Raw genomic sequence first — 20240 nt, forward strand, 5'->3', positions numbered from 1 at the left:
CAATCCTAACAGTCAAATCCAGGATCACACGCCATCACACATATTTTTGACAAATCAACAATTCCCTGCAAATTATGCGAGGGCATATTTAACCAATCACCACACTATTTCTGCAATAAAAACAGTCAAATCGTTGCATTATTGCATAAAACTGACTGAGTAGCTGCTGCCTTGACAGGAACAAATGGGGATCCATAATAAACCCCAGGAAGAGTGGCTGCTGAAGGAACTAATGGGGATCCATAATAAACCCCAGGAAGAGTAGCTGCTGCCTTGACAGGAACAAATGGGGATCCATAACAAACCCCAGGAAGAGTAGCTGCTGTCTTGACAGGAACTAACGGGGATCCATAATAAACCCCGGGAAGATTAGCTGCTGCCTTGGCTGGAACTAATGGGGATCCATAGTAAACCCCAGGAAGAGTAGCTGCTGCCTTGGCAGGTACTAATGGGGATCCATAGTAAACCCCAGGAAGAGTAGCTGCTGCCTTGGCAGGAACTAATGGGGATCCATAGTAAACCCCAGGAAGAGTAGCTGCTGCCTTGGCAGGAACTAATGGGGATCCATAATAAACCCCAGGAAGAGTAGCTGCTACCTTGGCAGGAACTAATGGGGATCCATAATAAACCCCAGGAAGAGTAGCTGCTGCCTTGGCAGGAACTAATGGGGATCCATAATAAACCCCAGGAAGAGTAGCTGCTGCCTTGGCAGGAACTAATGGGGATCCATAATAAACCCCAGGAAGAGTAGCTGCTGCCTTGGCAGGAACTAATGGGGATCCATAATAAACCCCAGGAAGAGTAGCTGCTGCCTTGGCAGGAACTAATGGGGAACCATAATAAACCCCAGGAAGAGTAGCTGCTGCCTTGGCAGGAACTAATGGGGATCCATAATAAACCCCAGGAAGAGTAGCTGCTGCCTTGGCAGGAACTAATGGGGATACATAATAAACCCCAGGAAGAGTAGCTGCTGCCTTGGCAGGAACTAATGGGGATCCGTAATAAACCCCAGGAAGAGTAGCTTCTGCCTTGGCAGGAACTAATGGGGATACATAATAAACCCCAGGAAGAGTAGCTGCTGCCTTGGCAGGAACTAATGGGGATCCGTAATAAACCCCAGGAAGAGTAGCTTCTGCCTTGGCAGGAACTAATGGGGATCCGTAATAAACCCCAGGAAGAGTAGCTGCTGCCTTGGCAGGAACTAATGGGGATCCATAATAAACCCCAGGAAGAGTAGCTGCTGCCTTGGCAGGAACTAATGGGGATCCATAATAAACCCCAGGAAGAGTAGCTGCTGCCTTGGCAGGAACTAATGGGGATCCATAATAAACCCCAGGAAGAGTAGCTACTGCAGGAACTAATGGGGATCCATAATAAACACCAGGAAGAGTAGCTGCTGCCTTGACAGGAACAAATGGGGATCCATAATAAACCCCAGGAAGAGTAGCTGCTGCCTTGACAGGAACTAATGGGGATCCATAATAAACCCCAGGAAGAGTAGCTACTGCCTTGGCAGGAACTAATGGGGATCCATAGTAAACCCCAGGAAGAGTAGCTACTGCCTTGGCAGGAACTAATGGGGATCCATAATAAACACCAGGAAGAGTAGCTGCTGCCTTGACAGGAACAAATGGGGATCCATAATAAACCCCAGGAAGAGTAGCTGCTGCCTTGACAGGAACTAATGGGGATCCATAATAAACCCCAGGAAGAGTAGCTACTGCCTTGGCAGGAACTAATGGGGATCCATAATAAATCCCAGGAAGAGTAGCTGCTGCCTTGGCAGGAACTAATGGGGATCCATAATAAATCCCAGGAAGAGTAGCTGCTGCAGGAACTAATGGGGATCCATAATAAACCCCAGGAAGAGTAGCTACTGCAGGAACTAATGGGGATCCATAATAAACACCAGGAAGAGTAGCTGCTGCAGGAACTAATGGGGATCCATAATAAACCCCAGGAAGAGTAGCTGCTGCCTTGACAGGAACTAATGGGGATCCATAATAAACCCCAGGAAGAGTAGCTGCTGCAAGAACTAATGGGGATCCCTATTAAATTCAAATCTACCACATAATATGGTTCAATCAAGCCACGCCAACAAACTTTTCCCCTCAGCGCATTTTCATGACAAATTGGACAAAAATCATTGCATATTGTCATGAAATATTAAGACAGATAAAATCATTGCATATTGTCATGATTGTTGGAGCACAATAAAGCATTTTAGTTAGTGGCCCATTCCTGACCTAAATACTGGCTGAAATTCTGGAGAAATCCCAGATCTCTCAAATGGGAACAAAACCGAGGACCTCCTCGTCTAAGCATATCTGTAGAAGTGACCTAACAGTCTTACCCGTCCTTGGAGGAAGTGACCTAACAGTCTTACCCGTCCTACAGGAAGTGACCTAACAGTCTTACCCGTCCTTGGAGGAAGTGACCTAACAGTCTTACCCGTCCTTGGAGGAAGTGACCTAACAGTCTTACCCGTCCTTGGAGGAAGTGACCTAACAGTCTTACCCGTCCTTGGAGGAAGTGACCTAACAGTCTTACCCGTCCTTGGAGGAAGTGACCTAACAGTCTTACCCGTCCTTGGAGGAAGTGACCTAACAGTCTTACCCGTCCTTGGAGGAAGTGACCTAACAGTCTTACCCATCCTTGGAGGAAGTGACCTAACAGTCTTACCCGTCCTTGGAGGAAGTGACCTAACAGTCTTACCCGTCCTTGGAGGAAGTGACCTAACAGTCTTACCCGTCCTTGGAGGAAGTGACCTAACAGTCTTACCCGTCCTTGGAGGAAGTGACCTAACAGTCTTACCCGTCCTTGGAGGAAGTGACCTAACAGTATTACCTGTCCTACAGGAAGTGACCTAACAGGCTTACCTGTCCTTGGAGGAAGTGTATCTGCGCTACGGCTGCAGCCTCTCTGTGTAGTCCTGTAAACTCCACCCCTGGAGATCCATAACTAACAGCACAGTCAAGGAATACAGCACACAGCTATATACACACAGCACAGTCAAGGAATACAGCTATATACACACAGCTATATACACACAGCTATATACACACAGCTATATACACACAGCACAGTCAAGGAATACAGCTATATACACACAGCTATATACACACAGCTATATACACACAGCTATATACACACAGCTATATACACACAGCTATATACACACAGCTATATACACACAGCACAGTCAAGGAATACAGCACACAGCTATATACACACAGCTATATACACACAGCTATATACACACAGCTATATACACACAGCACAGTCAAGGAAAACAGCACACAGCTATATACACACAGCTATATACACACAGCTATATACACACAGCTATATACACACAGCACAGTCAAGGAATACAGCTATATACACACAGCTATATACACACAGCAAAGTCAAGGAAAACAGCTATATACACACAGCTATATACACACAGCTATATACACACAGCACAGTCAAGGAAAACAGCTATATACACACAGCTATATACACACAGCACAGTCAAGGAAAACAGCTATATACACACAGCTATATACACACAGCTATATACACACAGCACAGTCAAGGAAAACAGCTATATACACACAGCTATATACACACAGCTATATACACACAGCACAGTCAAGGAAAACAGCTATATACACACAGCACAGTCAAGGAATACAGCTATATACACACAGCTATATACACACAGCTATATACACACAGCACAGTCAAGGAATACAGCTACATACACACAGCTATATACACACAGCTATATACACACAGCTATATACACACAGCTATATACACACAGCTATATACACACAGCACAGTCAAGGAATACAGCTATATACACACAGCTATATACACACAGCAAAGTCAAGGAAAACAGCTATATACACACAGCTATATACACACAGCACAGTCAAGGAAAACAGCTATATACACACAGCTATATACACACAGCTATATACACACAGCTATATACACACAGCACAGTCAAGGAATACAGCTATATACACACAGCTATATACACACAGCTATATACACACAGCACAGTCAAGGAAAACAGCTATATACACACAGCTATATACACACAGCACAGTCAAGGAAAACAGCTATATACACACACAGCTATATACACACAGCTATATACACACAGCACAGTCAATGAAAACAGCTATATACACACAGCAAAGTCAAGGAAAACAGCTATATACACACAGCTATATACACACAGCACAGTCAAGGAAAACAGCTATATACACACAGCTATATACACACAGCACAGTCAAGGAAAACAGCTATATACACACAGCACAGTCAAGGAAAACAGCTATATACACACAGCTATATACACACAGCTATATACACACAGCTATATACACACAGCACAGTCAAGGAATACAGCTATATACACACAGCTATTTACACACAGCACAGTCAAGGAAAACAGCTATATACACACAGCTATTTACACACAGCACAGTCAAGGAAAACAGCACACAGCTATATACACACAGCTATATACACACAGCACAGTCAAGGAAAACAGCTATATACACACAGCTGTATACACACAGCTATATACACACAGCTATATACACACAGCACAGTCAAGGAAAACAGCTATATACACACAGCTATTTACACACAGCACAGTCAAGGAAAACAGCTATATACACACAGCTGTATACACACAGCTATATACACACAGCTATTTACACACAGCACAGTCAAGGAAAACAGCACACAGCTATATACACACAGCTATATACACACAGCACAGTCAAGGAAAACAGCTATATACACACAGCTATATACACACAGCACAGTCAAGGAAAACAGCTATATACACACAGCTATATACACACAGCACAGTCAAGGAAAACAGCTATATACACACAGCTATATACACACAGCACAGTCAAGGAAAACAGCTATATACACACAGCACAGTCAAGGAAAACAGCTATATACACACAGCTATATACACACAGCACAGTCAAGGAAAACAGCTATATACACACAGCTATATACACACAGCAAAGTCAAGGAAAACAGCTATATACACACAGCTATATACACACAGCTATATACACACAGCACAGTCAAGGAAAACAGCTATATACACACAGCTATATACACACAGCTATATACACACAGCACAGTCAAGGAAAACAGCTATATACACAGCTATATACACACAGCAAAGTCAAGGAAAACAGCTATATACACACAGCTATATACACACAGCACAGTCAAGGAAAACAGCTATATACACACAGCACAGTCAAGGAAAACAGCTATATACACACACAGCTATATACACACAGCAAAGTCAAGGAAAACAGCTATATACACACAGCTATATACACACAGCACAGTCAAGGAAAACAGCTATATACACACAGCTATATACACACAGCAAAGTCAAGGAAAACAGCTATATACACACAGCTATATACACACAGCACAGTCAAGGAAAACAGCTATATACACACAGCTATATACACACAGCAAAGTCAAGGAAAACAGCTATATACACACAGCTATATACACACAGCTATATACACACAGCACAGTCAAGGAAAACAGCTATATACACACAGCACAGTCAGTTCACACAGCTACAGTGGGGCAAAAAAGTATTTTGTCAGCCACCAATTGTGCAAGTTCTCCAACTTAAAAAGATGAGAGAGGCCTGTAATGTTCATCATAGGTACACTTCAACTATGACAGACAAAATGAGAAAATAAAATACAGAAAATCACATTGTAGGATTTTTAATGAATTTATTTTCAAATTATGGTGGAAAATAAGTATTTGGTCACCTACAAACAAGCAAGATTTCTGGCTCTCACAGACCTGTAACTTCTTTAAGAAGCTCCTCTGTCCTCCACTCGTTACCTGTATTAATGGCACCTGTTTGAACTTGTTATCAGTATAAAAGACACCTGTCCACAACCTCAAACAGTCACACTCCAAACTCCACTATGGCCAAGACCAAAGAGTTGTCAAAGGACACCAGAAACAAAATTGTAGACCTGCACCAGGCTGGGAAGACTGAATCTGCAATAGGTAAGCAGCTTGGTTTGAAGAAATCAACTGTGGGAGCAATTATTAGGAAGTGGAAGACATACAAGACCACTGATAATCTCCCTCGATCTGGGGCTCCACGCAGGATCTCACCCCGTGGGGTCAAAATGATCACAAGAACGGTGAGCAAAAATCCCAGAACCACACGGGGGACCTAGTGAATGACCTGCAGAGAGCTGGGACCAAAGTAACAACGCCTACCATCAGTAACACACTACGCCGCCAGGGACTCAAATCCTGCAGTGCCAGACGTGTCCCCCTACTTAAGCCAGTACATGTCCAGGCCCGTCTGAAGTGTGCTAGAGAGCATTTGGATGATCCAGAAGAAGATTGGGAGAATGTCATATGGTCAGATGAAACCAAAATATAACTTTTTGGTAAAAACTCAACTCGTTGTGTTTGGAGGACAAAGAATGCTGAGTTGCATCCAAAGAACACCATACCTACTGTGAAGCATGGGGGTGGAAACATCATACTTTGGGACTGTTTTTCTGCAAAGGGACCAGGACGACTGATCCGTGTAAAGGAAAGAATGAATGGGGCCATGTATCGTGAGATTTTGAGTGAAAACCTCCTTCCATCAGCAAGGGCATTGAAGATGAAACGTGGCTGGGTCTTTCAGCATGACAATGATCCCAAACACACAGCCCGGGCAATGAAGGAGTGGCTTCGTAAGAAGCATTTCAAGGTCCTGGAGTGGCCTAGCCAGTCTCCAGATCTCAACCTCATAGAAAATCTTTGGAGGGAGTTGAAAGTCCGTGTTGCCCAGCAACAGCCCCAAAACATCACTGCTCCAGAGGAGATCTGCATGGAGGAATGGGCCAAAATACCAGCAACAGTGTGTGAAGACTTACAGAAAACATTTGACCTCTGTCATTGCCAACAAAGGGTATATAACAAAGTATTGAGATAAACTTTTGTTATTGACCAAATACTTATTTTCCACCATAATTTGCAAATACATTCATTAAAAATCCTACAATGTGATTATCTGATGAAAATTACAGGCCTCATCTCATCTTAGACTACCATGTCTATATACCTGATCTACCTGTTGAATTAACTACTATTCACCACCACCACCATGTCTATATACCTGATCTACCTGTTGAATTAACTACTATTCACCACCACCACCATGTCTATATACCTGATCTACCTGTTGAATTAACTACTATTCACCACCATGTCTATATACCTGATCTACCTGTTGAATTAACTACTATTCACCACCACCATGTCTATATACCTGATCTACCTGTTGAATTAACTACTATTCACCACCATGTCTATATACCTGATCTACCTGTTGAATTAACTACTATTCACCACCATGTCTATATACCTGATCTACCTGTTGAATTAACTACTATTCACCACCATGTCTATATACCTGATCTACCTGTTGAATTAACTACTATTCACCACCATGTCTATATACCTGATCTACCTGTTGAATTAACTACTATTCACCACCACCATGTCTATATACCTGATCTACCTGTTGAATTAACTACTATTCACCACCACCATGTCTATATACCTGATCTACCTGTTGAATTAACTACTATTCACCACCACCACCATGTCTATATACCTGATCTACCTGTTGAATTAACTACTATTCACCACCACCACCATGTCTATATACCTGATCTACCTGTTGAATTAACTACTATTCACCACCATGTCTATATACCTGATCTACCTGTTGAATTAACTACTATTCACCACCACCACCACCATGTCTATATACCTGATCTACCTGTTGAATTAACTACTATTCACCACCATGTCTATATACCTGATCTACCTGTTGAATTAACTACTATTCACCACCATGTCTATATACCTGATCTACCTGTTGAATTAACTACTATTCACCACCATGTCTATATACCTGATCTACCTGTTGAATTAACTACTATTCACCACCACCACCACGTCTATATACCTGATCTACCTGTTGAATTAACTACTATTCACCACCACCATGTCTATATACCTGATCTACCTGTTGAATTAACTACTATTCACCACCACCACCATGTCTATATACCTGATCTACCTGTTGAATTAACTACTATTCACCACCATGTCTATATACCTGATCTACCTGTTGAATTAACTACTATTCACCACCATGTCTATATACCTGATCTACCTGTTGAATTAACTACTATTCACCACCATGTCTATATACCTGATCTACCTGTTGAATTAACTACTATTCACCACCACCACCATGTCTATATACCTGATCTACCTGTTGAATTAACTACTATTCACCACCACCACCATGTCTATATACCTGATCTACCTGTTGAATTAACTACTATTCACCATCATGTCTATATACCTGATCTACCTGTTGAATTAACTACTATTCACCACCACCACCATGTCTATATACCTGATCTACCTGTTGAATTAACTACTATTCACCACCACCACCATGTCTATATACCTGATCTACCTGTTGAATTAACTACTATTCACCACCACCATGTCTATATACCTGATCTACCTGTTGAATTAACTACTATTCACCACCACCACCACCATGTCTATATACCTGATCTACCTGTTGAATTAACTACTATTCACCACCACCACCATGTCTATATACCTGATCTACCTGTTGAATTAACTACTATTCACCACCACCACCATGTCTATATACCTGATCTACCTGTTGAATTAACTACTATTCACCACCATGTCTATATACCTGATCTACCTGTTGAATTAACTACTATTCACCACCATGTCTATATACCTGATCTACCTGTTGAATTAACTACTATTCACCACCATGTCTATATACCTGATCTACCTGTTGAATTAACTACTATTCACCACCACCATGTCTATATACCTGATCTACCTGTTGAATTAACTACTATTCACCACCACCATGTCTATATACCTGATCTACCTGTTGAATTAACTACTATTCACCACCACCACCATGTCTATATACCTGATCTACCTGTTGAATTAACTACTATTCACCACCACCATGTCTATATACCTGATCTACCTGTTGAATTAACTACTATTCACCACCATGTCTATATACCTGATCTACCTGTTGAATTAACTACTATTCACCACCATGTCTATATACCTGATCTACCTGTTGAATTAACTACTATTCACCACCATGTCTATATACCTGATCTACCTGTTGAATTAACTACTATTCACCACCATGTCTATATACCTGATCTACCTGTTGAATTAACTACTATTCACCACCACCACCATGTCTATATACCTGATCTACCTGTTGAATTAACTACTATTCACCACCACCATGTCTATATACCTGATCTACCTGTTGAATTAACTACTATTCACCACCATGTCTATATACCTGATCTACCTGTTGAATTAACTACTATTCACCACCACCATGTCTATATACCTGATCTACCTGTTGAATTAACTACTATTCACCACCATGTCTATATACCTGATCTACCTGTTGAATTAACTACTATTCACCACCATGTCTATATACCTGATCTACCTGTTGAATTAACTACTATTCACCACCACCATGTCTATATACCTGATCTACCTGTTGAATTAACTACTATTCACCACCACCACCATGTCTATATACCTGATCTACCTGTTGAATTAACTACTATTCACCACCACCACCATGTCTATATACCTGATCTACCTGTTGAATTAACTACTATTCACCACCATGTCTATATACCTGATCTACCTGTTGAATTAACTACTATTCACCACCACCATGTCTATATACCTGATCTACCTGTTGAATTAACTACTATTCACCACCATGTCTATATACCTGATCTACCTGTTGAATTAACTACTATTCACCACCATGTCTATATACCTGATCTACCTGTTGAATTAACTACTATTCACCACCATGTCTATATACCTGATCTACCTGTTGAATTAACTACTATTCACCACCACCACCATGTCTATATACCTGATCTACCTGTTGAATTAACTACTATTCACCACCATGTCTATATACCTGATCTACCTGTTGAATTAACTACTATTCACCACCACCATGTCTATATACCTGATCTACCTGTTGAATTAACTACTATTCACCACCATGTCTATATACCTGATCTACCTGTTGAATTAACTACTATTCACCACCACCACCATGTCTATATACCTGATCTACCTGTTGAATTAACTACTATTCACCACCATGTCTATATACCTGATCTACCTGTTGAATTAACTACTATTCACCACCATGTCTATATACCTGATCTACCTGTTGAATTAACTACTATTCACCACCACCACCATGTCTATATACCTGATCTACCTGTTGAATTAACTACTATTCACCACCACCATGTCTATATACCTGATCTACCTGTTGAATTAACTACTATTCACCACCATGTCTATATACCTGATCTACCTGTTGAATTAACTACTATTCACCACCACCACCATGTCTATATACCTGATCTACCTGTTGAATTAACTACTATTCACCACCACCACCATGTCTATATACCTGATCTACCTGTTGAATTAACTACTATTCACCACCATGTCTATATACCTGATCTACCTGTTGAATTAACTACTATTCACCACCATGTCTATATACCTGATCTACCTGTTGAATTAACTACTATTCACCACCACCACCATGTCTATATACCTGATCTACCTGTTGAATTAACTACTATTCACCACCATGTCTATATACCTGATCTACCTGTTGAATTAACTACTATTCACCACCACCACCATGTCTATATACCTGATCTACCTGTTGAATTAACTACTATTCACCACCATGTCTATATACCTGATCTACCTGTTGAATTAACTACCATTCACCACCACCATGTCTATATACCTGATCTACCTGTTGAATTAACTACTATTCACCACCACCACCATGTCTATATACCTGATCTACCTGTTGAATTAACTACTATTCACCACCATGTCTATATACCTGATCTACCTGTTGAATTAACTACTATTCACCACCATGTCTATATACCTGATCTACCTGTTGAATTAACTACTATTCACCACCATGTCTATATACCTGATCTACCTGTTGAATTAACTACTATTCACCACCATGTCTATATACCTGATCTACCTGTTGAATTAACTACTATTCACCACCATGTCTATATACCTGATCTACCTGTTGAATTAACTACTATTCACCACCACGTCTATATACCTGATCTACCTGTTGAATTAACTACTATTCACCACCACCACCATGTCTATATACCTGATCTACCTGTTGAATTAACTACTATTCACCACCATGTCTATATACCTGATCTACCTGTTGAATTAACTACCATTCACCACCACCATGTCTATATACCTGATCTACCTGTTGAATTAACTACTATTCACCACCACCACCATGTCTATATACCTGATCTACCTGTTGAATTAACTACTATTCACCACCATGTCTATATACCTGATCTACCTGTTGAATTAACTACTATTCACCACCACCATGTCTATATACCTGATCTACCTGTTGAATTAACTACTATTCACCACCACCATGTCTATATACCTGATCTACCTGTTGAATTAACTACTATTCACCACCACCACCATGTCTATATACCTGATCTACCTGTTGAATTAACTACTATTCACCACCACCACCATGTCTATATACCTGATCTACCTGTTGAATTAACTACTATTCACCACCATGTCTATATACCTGATCTACCTGTTGAATTAACTACTATTCACCACCATGTCTATATACCTGATCTACCTGTTGAATTAACTACTATTCACCACCACCACCATGTCTATATACCTGATCTACCTGTTGAATTAACTACTATTCACCACCATGTCTATATACCTGATCTACCTGTTGAATTAACTACTATTCACCACCACCACCATGTCTATATACCTGATCTACCTGTTGAATTAACTACTATTCACCACCATGTCTATATACCTGATCTACCTGTTGAATTAACTACTATTCACCACCATGTCTATATACCTGATCTACCTGTTGAATTAACTACTATTCACCACCATGTCTATATACCTGATCTACCTGTTGAATTAACTACTATTCACCACCACCACCATGTCTATATACCTGATCTACCTGTTGAATTAACTACTATTCACCACCACCACCACCACCATGTCTATATACCTGATCTACCTGTTGAATTAACTACTATTCACCACCATGTCTATATACCTGATCTACCTGTTGAATTAACTACTATTCACCACCATGTCTATATACCTGATCTACCTGTTGAATTAACTACTATTCACCACCACCATGTCTATATACCTGATCTACCTGTTGAATTAACTACTATTCACCACCATGTCTATATACCTGATCTACCTGTTGAATTAACTACCATTCACCACCACCATGTCTATATACCTGATCTACCTGTTGAATTAACTACTATTCACCACCATGTCTATATACCTGATCTACCTGTTGAATTAACTACTATTCACCACCATGTCTATATACCTGATCTACCTGTTGAATTAACTACTATTCACCACCACCACCATGTCTATATACCTGATCTACCTGTTGAATTAACTACTATTCACCACCATGTCTATATACCTGATCTACCTGTTGAATTAACTACTATTCACCACCATGTCTATATACCTGATCTACCTGTTGAATTAACTACTATTCACCACCATGTCTATATACCTGATCTACCTGTTGAATTAACTACTATTCACCACCACCACCATGTCTATATACCTGATCTACCTGTTGAATTAACTACTATTCACCACCATGTCTATATACCTGATCTACCTGTTGAATTAACTACTATTCACCACCACCATGTCTATATACCTGATCTACCTGTTGAATTAACTACTATTCACCACCATGTCTATATACCTGATCTACCTGTTGAATTAACTACTATTCACCACCACCATGTCTATATACCTGATCTGCCTGTTGAATTAACTACTATTCACCACCACCACCATGTCTATATACCTGATCTACCTGTTGAATTAACTACTATTCACCACCATGTCTATATACCTGATCTACCTGTTGAATTAACTACTATTCACCACCACCATGTCTATATACCTGATCTACCTGTTGAATTAACTACTATTCACCACCATGTCTATATACCTGATCTACCTGTTGAATTAACTACTATTCACCACCATGTCTATATACCTGATCTACCTGTTGAATTAACTACTATTCACCACCACCACCATGTCTATATACCTGATCTACCTGTTGAATTAACTACTATTCACCACCATGTCTATATACCTGATCTACCTGTTGAATTAACTACTATTCACCACCACCATGTCTATATACCTGATCTACCTGTTGAATTAACTACTATTCACCACCATGTCTATATACCTGATCTACCTGTTGAATTAACTACTATTCACCACCACCACCATGTCTATATACCTGATCTACCTGTTGAATTAACTACTATTCACCACCATGTCTATATACCTGATCTACCTGTTGAATTAACTACTATTCACCACCACCACCATGTCTATATACCTGATCTACCTGTTGAATTAACTACTATTCACCACCATGTCTATATACCTGATCTACCTGTTGAATTAACTACTATTCACCACCATGTCTATATACCTGATCTACCTGTTGAATTAACTACTATTCACCACCACCATGTCTATATACCTGATCTACCTGTTGAATTAACTACTATTCACCACCACCACCATGTCTATATACCTGATCTACCTGTTGAATTAACTACTATTCACCACCACCACCATGTCTATATACCTGATCTACCTGTTGAATTAACTACTATTCACCACCACCACCATGTCTATATACCTGATCTACCTGTTGAATTAACTACTATTCACCACCACCATGTCTATATACCTGATCTGCCTGTTGAATTAACTACTATTCACCACCATGTCTATATACCTGATCTACCTGTTGAATTAACTACTATTCACCACCATGTCTATATACCTGATCTACCTGTTGAATTAACTACTATTCACCACCACCACCATGTCTATATACCTGATCTACCTGTTGAATTAACTACTATTCACCACCACCACCATGTCTATATACCTGATCTACCTGTTGAATTAACTACTATTCACCACCACCACCATGTCTATATACCTGATCTACCTGTTGAATTAACTACTATTCACCACCACCACCATGTCTATATACCTGATCTACCTGTTGAATTAACTACTATTCACCACCATGTCTATATACCTGATCTACCTGTTGAATTAACTACTATTCACCACCATGTCTATATACCTGATCTACCTGTTGAATTAACTACTATTCACCACCATGTCTATATACCTGATCTACCTGTTGAATTAACTACTATTCACCACCATGTCTATATACCTGATCTACCTGTTGAATTAACTACTATTCACCACCACCACCATGTCTATATACCTGATCTACCTGTTGAATTAACTACTATTCACCACCATGTCTATATACCTGATCTACCTGTTGAATTAACTACTATTCACCACCACCACCATGTCTATATACCTGATCTACCTGTTGAATTAACTACTATTCACCACCACCACCACCATGTCTATATACCTGATCTACCTGTTGAATTAACTACTATTCACCACCATGTCTATATACCTGATCTACCTGTTGAATTAACTACTATTCACCACCACCATGTCTATATACCTGATCTACCTGTTGAATTAACTACTATTCACCACCATGTCTATATACCTGATCTACCTGTTGAATTAACTACTATTCACCACCATGTCTATATACCTGATCTACCTGTTGAATTAACTACTATTCACCACCACCACCATGTCTATATACCTGATCTACCTGTTGAATTAACTACTATTCACCATGTCTATATACCTGATCTACCTGTTGAATTAACTACTATTCACCACCACCACCATGTCTATATACCTGATCTACCTGTTGAATTAACTACTATTCACCACCACCACCATGTCTATATACCTGATCTACCTGTTGAATTAACTACTATTCACCACCACCACCATGTCTATATACCTGATCTACCTGTTGAATTAACTACTATTCACCACCACCACCATGTCTATATACCTGATCTACCTGTTGAATTAACTACTATTCACCACCATGTCTATATACCTGATCTACCTGTTGAATTAACTACTATTCACCACCACCATGTCTATATACCTGATCTACCTGTTGAATTAACTACTATTCACCACCATGTCTATATACCTGATCTACCTGTTGAATTAACTACTATTCACCACCACCATGTCTATATACCTGATCTACCTGTTGAATTAACTACTATTCACCATCATGTCTATATACCTGATCTACCTGTTGAATTAACTACTATTCACCACCACCACCATGTCTATATACCTGATCTACCTGTTGAATTAACTACTATTCACCACCACCATGTCTATATACCTGATCTACCTGTTGAATTAACTACTATTCACCACCACCACCATGTCTATATACCTGATCTACCTGTTGAATTAACTACTATTCACCACCATGTCTATATACCTGATCTACCTGTTGAATTAACTACTATTCACCACCACCATGTCTATATACCTGATCTACCTGTTGAATTAACTACTATTCACCACCACCACCATGTCTATATACCTGATCTACCTGTTGAATTAACTACTATTCACCACCACCACCATGTCTATATACCTGATCTACCTGTTGAATTAACTACTATTCACCACCACCACCATGTCTATATACCTGATCTACCTGTTGAATTAACTACTATTCACCACCACCATGTCTATATACCTGATCTACCTGTTGAATTAACTACTATTCACCACCATGTCTATATACCTGATCTACCTGTTGAATTAACTACTATTCACCACCACCACCATGTCTATATACCTGATCTACCTGTTGAATTAACTACTATTCACCACCACCACCATGTCTATATACCTGATCTACCTGTTGAATTAACTACTATTCACCACCATGTCTATATACCTGATCTACCTGTTGAATTAACTACTATTCACCACCACGTCTATATACCTGATCTACCTGTTGAATTAACTACTATTCACCACCATGTCTATATACCTGATCTACCTGTTGAATTAACTACTATTCACCACCACCATGTCTATATACCTGATCTACCTGTTGAATTAACTACTATTCACCACCACCACCATGTCTATATACCTGATCTACCTGTTGAATTAACTACTATTCACCACCATGTCTATATACCTGATCTACCTGTTGAATTAACTACTATTCACCACCATGTCTATATACCTGATCTACCTGTTGAATTAACTACTATTCACCACCACCATGTCTATATACCTGATCTACCTGTTGAATTAACTACTATTCACCACCATGTCTATATACCTGATCTACCTGTTGAATTAACTACTATTCACCACCACCATGTCTATATACCTGATCTACCTGTTGAATTAACTACTATTCACCACCACCACCATGTCTATATACCTGATCTACCTGTTGAATTAACTACTATTCACCACCACCACCATGTCTATATACCTGATCTACCTGTTGAATTAACTACTATTCACCACCACCATGTCTATATACCTGATCTACCTGTTGAATTAACTACTATTCACCACCATGTCTATATACCTGATCTACCTGTTGAATTAACTACTATTCACCACCACCACCATGTCTATATACCTGATCTACCTGTTGAATTAACTACTATTCACCACCACCACCATGTCTATATACCTGATCTACCTGTTGAATTAACTACTATTCACCACCACCACCATGTCTATATACCTGATCTACCTGTTGAATTAACTACTATTCACCACCACCACCATGTCTATATACCTGATCTACCTGTTGAATTAACTACTATTCACCACCATGTCTATATACCTGATCTACCTGTTGAATTAACTACTATTCACCACCATGTCTATATACCTGATCTACCTGTTGAATTAACTACTATTCACCACCACCACCATGTCTATATACCTGATCTACCTGTTGAATTAACTACTATTCACCACCACCACCATGTCTATATACCTGATCTACCTGTTGAATTAACTACTATTCACCACCACCACCATGTCTATATACCTGATCTACCTGTTGAATTAACTACTATTCACCACCATGTCTATATACCTGATCTACCTGTTGAATTAACTACTATTCACCACCACCACCATGTCTATATACCTGATCTACCTGTTGAATTAACTACTATTCACCACCATGTCTATATACCTGATCTACCTGTTGAATTAACTACTATTCACCACCACCACCATGTCTATATACCTGATCTACCTGTTGAATTAACTACTATTCACCACCACCACCATGTCTATATACCTGATCTACCTGTTGAATTAACTACTATTCACCACCATGTCTATATACCTGATCTACCTGTTGAATTAACTACTATTCACCACCATGTCTATATACCTGATCTACCTGTTGAATTAACTACTATTCACCACCACCACCATGTCTATATACCTGATCTACCTGTTGAATTAACTACTATTCACCACCACCACCATGTCTATATACCTGATCTACCTGTTGAATTAACTACTATTCACCACCACCACCATGTCTATATACCTGATCTACCTGTTGAATTAACTACTATTCACCACCACCACCATGTCTATATACCTGATCTACCTGTTGAATTAACTACTATTCACCACCACCACCATGTCTATATACCTGATCTACCTGTTGAATTAACTACTATTCACCACCATGTCTATATACCTGATCTACCTGTTGAATTAACTACTATTCACCACCACGTCTATATACCTGATCTACCTGTTGAATTAACTACTATTCACCACCATGTCTATATACCTGATCTACCTGTTGAATTAACTACCATTCACCACCACCATGTCTATATACCTGATCTACCTGTTGAATTAACTACTATTCACCACCACCACCATGTCTATATACCTGATCTACCTGTTGAATTAACTACTATTCACCACCATGTCTATATACCTGATCTACCTGTTGAATTAACTACTATTCACCACCACCACCATGTCTATATACCTGATCTACCTGTTGAATTAACTACCATTCACCACCACCATGTCTATATACCTGATCTACCTGTTGAATTAACTACTATTCACCACCACCATGTCTATATACCTGATCTACCTGTTGAATTAACTACTATTCACCACCACCACCATGTCTATATACCTGATCTACCTGTTGAATTAACTACTATTCACCACCACCACCATGTCTATATACCTGATCTACCTGTTGAATTAACTACTATTCACCACCACCACCATGTCTATATACCTGATCTACCTGTTGAATTAACTACTATTCACCACCACCACCATGTCTATATACCTGATCTACCTGTTGAATTAACTACTATTCACCACCACCACCATGTCTATATACCTGATCTACCTGTTGAATTAACTACTATTCACCACCACCACCATGTCTATATACCTGATCTACCTGTTGAATTAACTACTATTCACCACCATGTCTATATACCTGATCTACCTGTTGAATTAACTACTATTCACCACCATGTCTATATACCTGATCTACCTGTTGAATTAACTACTATTCACCACCATGTCTATATACCTGATCTACCTGTTGAATTAACTACTATTCACCACCATGTCTATATACCTGATCTACCTGTTGAATTAACTACTATTCACCACCATGTCTATATACCTGATCTACCTGTTGAATTAACTACTATTCACCACCACCACCATGTCTATATACCTGATCTACCTGTTGAATTAACTACTATTCACCACCATGTCTATATACCTGATCTACCTGTTGAATTAACTACTATTCACCACCACCACCATGTCTATATACCTGATCTACCTGTTGAATTAACTACTATTCACCACCATGTCTATATACCTGATCTACCTGTTGAATTAACTACTATTCACCACCATGTCTATATACCTGATCTACCTGTTGAATTAACTACTATTCACCACCACCACCATGTCTATATACCTGATCTACCTGTTGAATTAACTACTATTCACCACCACCACCATGTCTATATACCTGATCTACCTGTTGAATTAACTACTATTCACCACCACCACCATGTCTATATACCTGATCTACCTGTTGAATTAACTACTATTCACCACCACCATGTCTATATACCTGATCTGCCTGTTGAATTAACTACTATTCACCACCATGTCTATATACCTGATCTACCTGTTGAATTAACTACTATTCACCACCATGTCTATATACCTGATCTACCTGTTGAATTAACTACTATTCACCACCACCACCATGTCTATATACCTGATCTACCTGTTGAATTAACTACTATTCACCACCACCACCATGTCTATATACCTGATCTACCTGTTGAATTAACTACTATTCACCACCACCACCATGTCTATATACCTGATCTACCTGTTGAATTAACTACTATTCACCACCACCACCATGTCTATATACCTGATCTACCTGTTGAATTAACTACTATTCACCACCATGTCTATATACCTGATCTACCTGTTGAATTAACTACTATTCACCACCATGTCTATATACCTGATCTACCTGTTGAATTAACTACTATTCACCACCACCATGTCTATATACCTGATCTACCTGTTGAATTAACTACTATTCACCACCACCACCACCATGTCTATATACCTGATCTACCTGTTGAATTAACTACTATTCACCACCACCATGTCTATATACCTGATCTACCTGTTGAATTAACTACTATTCACCACCATGTCTATATACCTGATCTACCTGTTGAATTAACTACTATTCACCACCATGTCTATATACCTGATCTACCTGTTGAATTAACTACTATTCACCACCACCATGTCTATATACCTGATCTACCTGTTGAATTAACTACTATTCACCACCACCACCATGTCTATATACCTGATCTACCTGTTGAATTAACTACTAT

The 20240-nt window shown here is 39.4% G+C and overlaps 1 protein-coding gene across 2 annotated transcripts in view; it reads right to left on the reverse strand.

The window, feature by feature from the left end:
* llgl1 (LLGL scribble cell polarity complex component 1) overlaps positions 1 to 20240 on the reverse strand; it is a 129797-nt gene that overhangs the window by 60368 nt on the left and 49189 nt on the right. For both annotated transcript variants that reach the window (XM_090197965.1, XM_090197966.1), the window contains exon 3: positions 2880 to 2961. In XM_090197965.1, the coding sequence (XP_090054091.1) occupies positions 2880 to 2961 (82 nt within the window). The remainder of the gene's footprint in view (positions 1 to 2879; positions 2962 to 20240) is intronic.

The sequence above is a fragment of the Oncorhynchus mykiss genome, chromosome 13, assembly GCF_057628025.1.
Source record: "Oncorhynchus mykiss isolate SJ-2025 chromosome 13, ASM5762802v1, whole genome shotgun sequence".
NCBI lineage: Eukaryota > Metazoa > Chordata > Actinopteri > Salmoniformes > Salmonidae > Oncorhynchus > Oncorhynchus mykiss.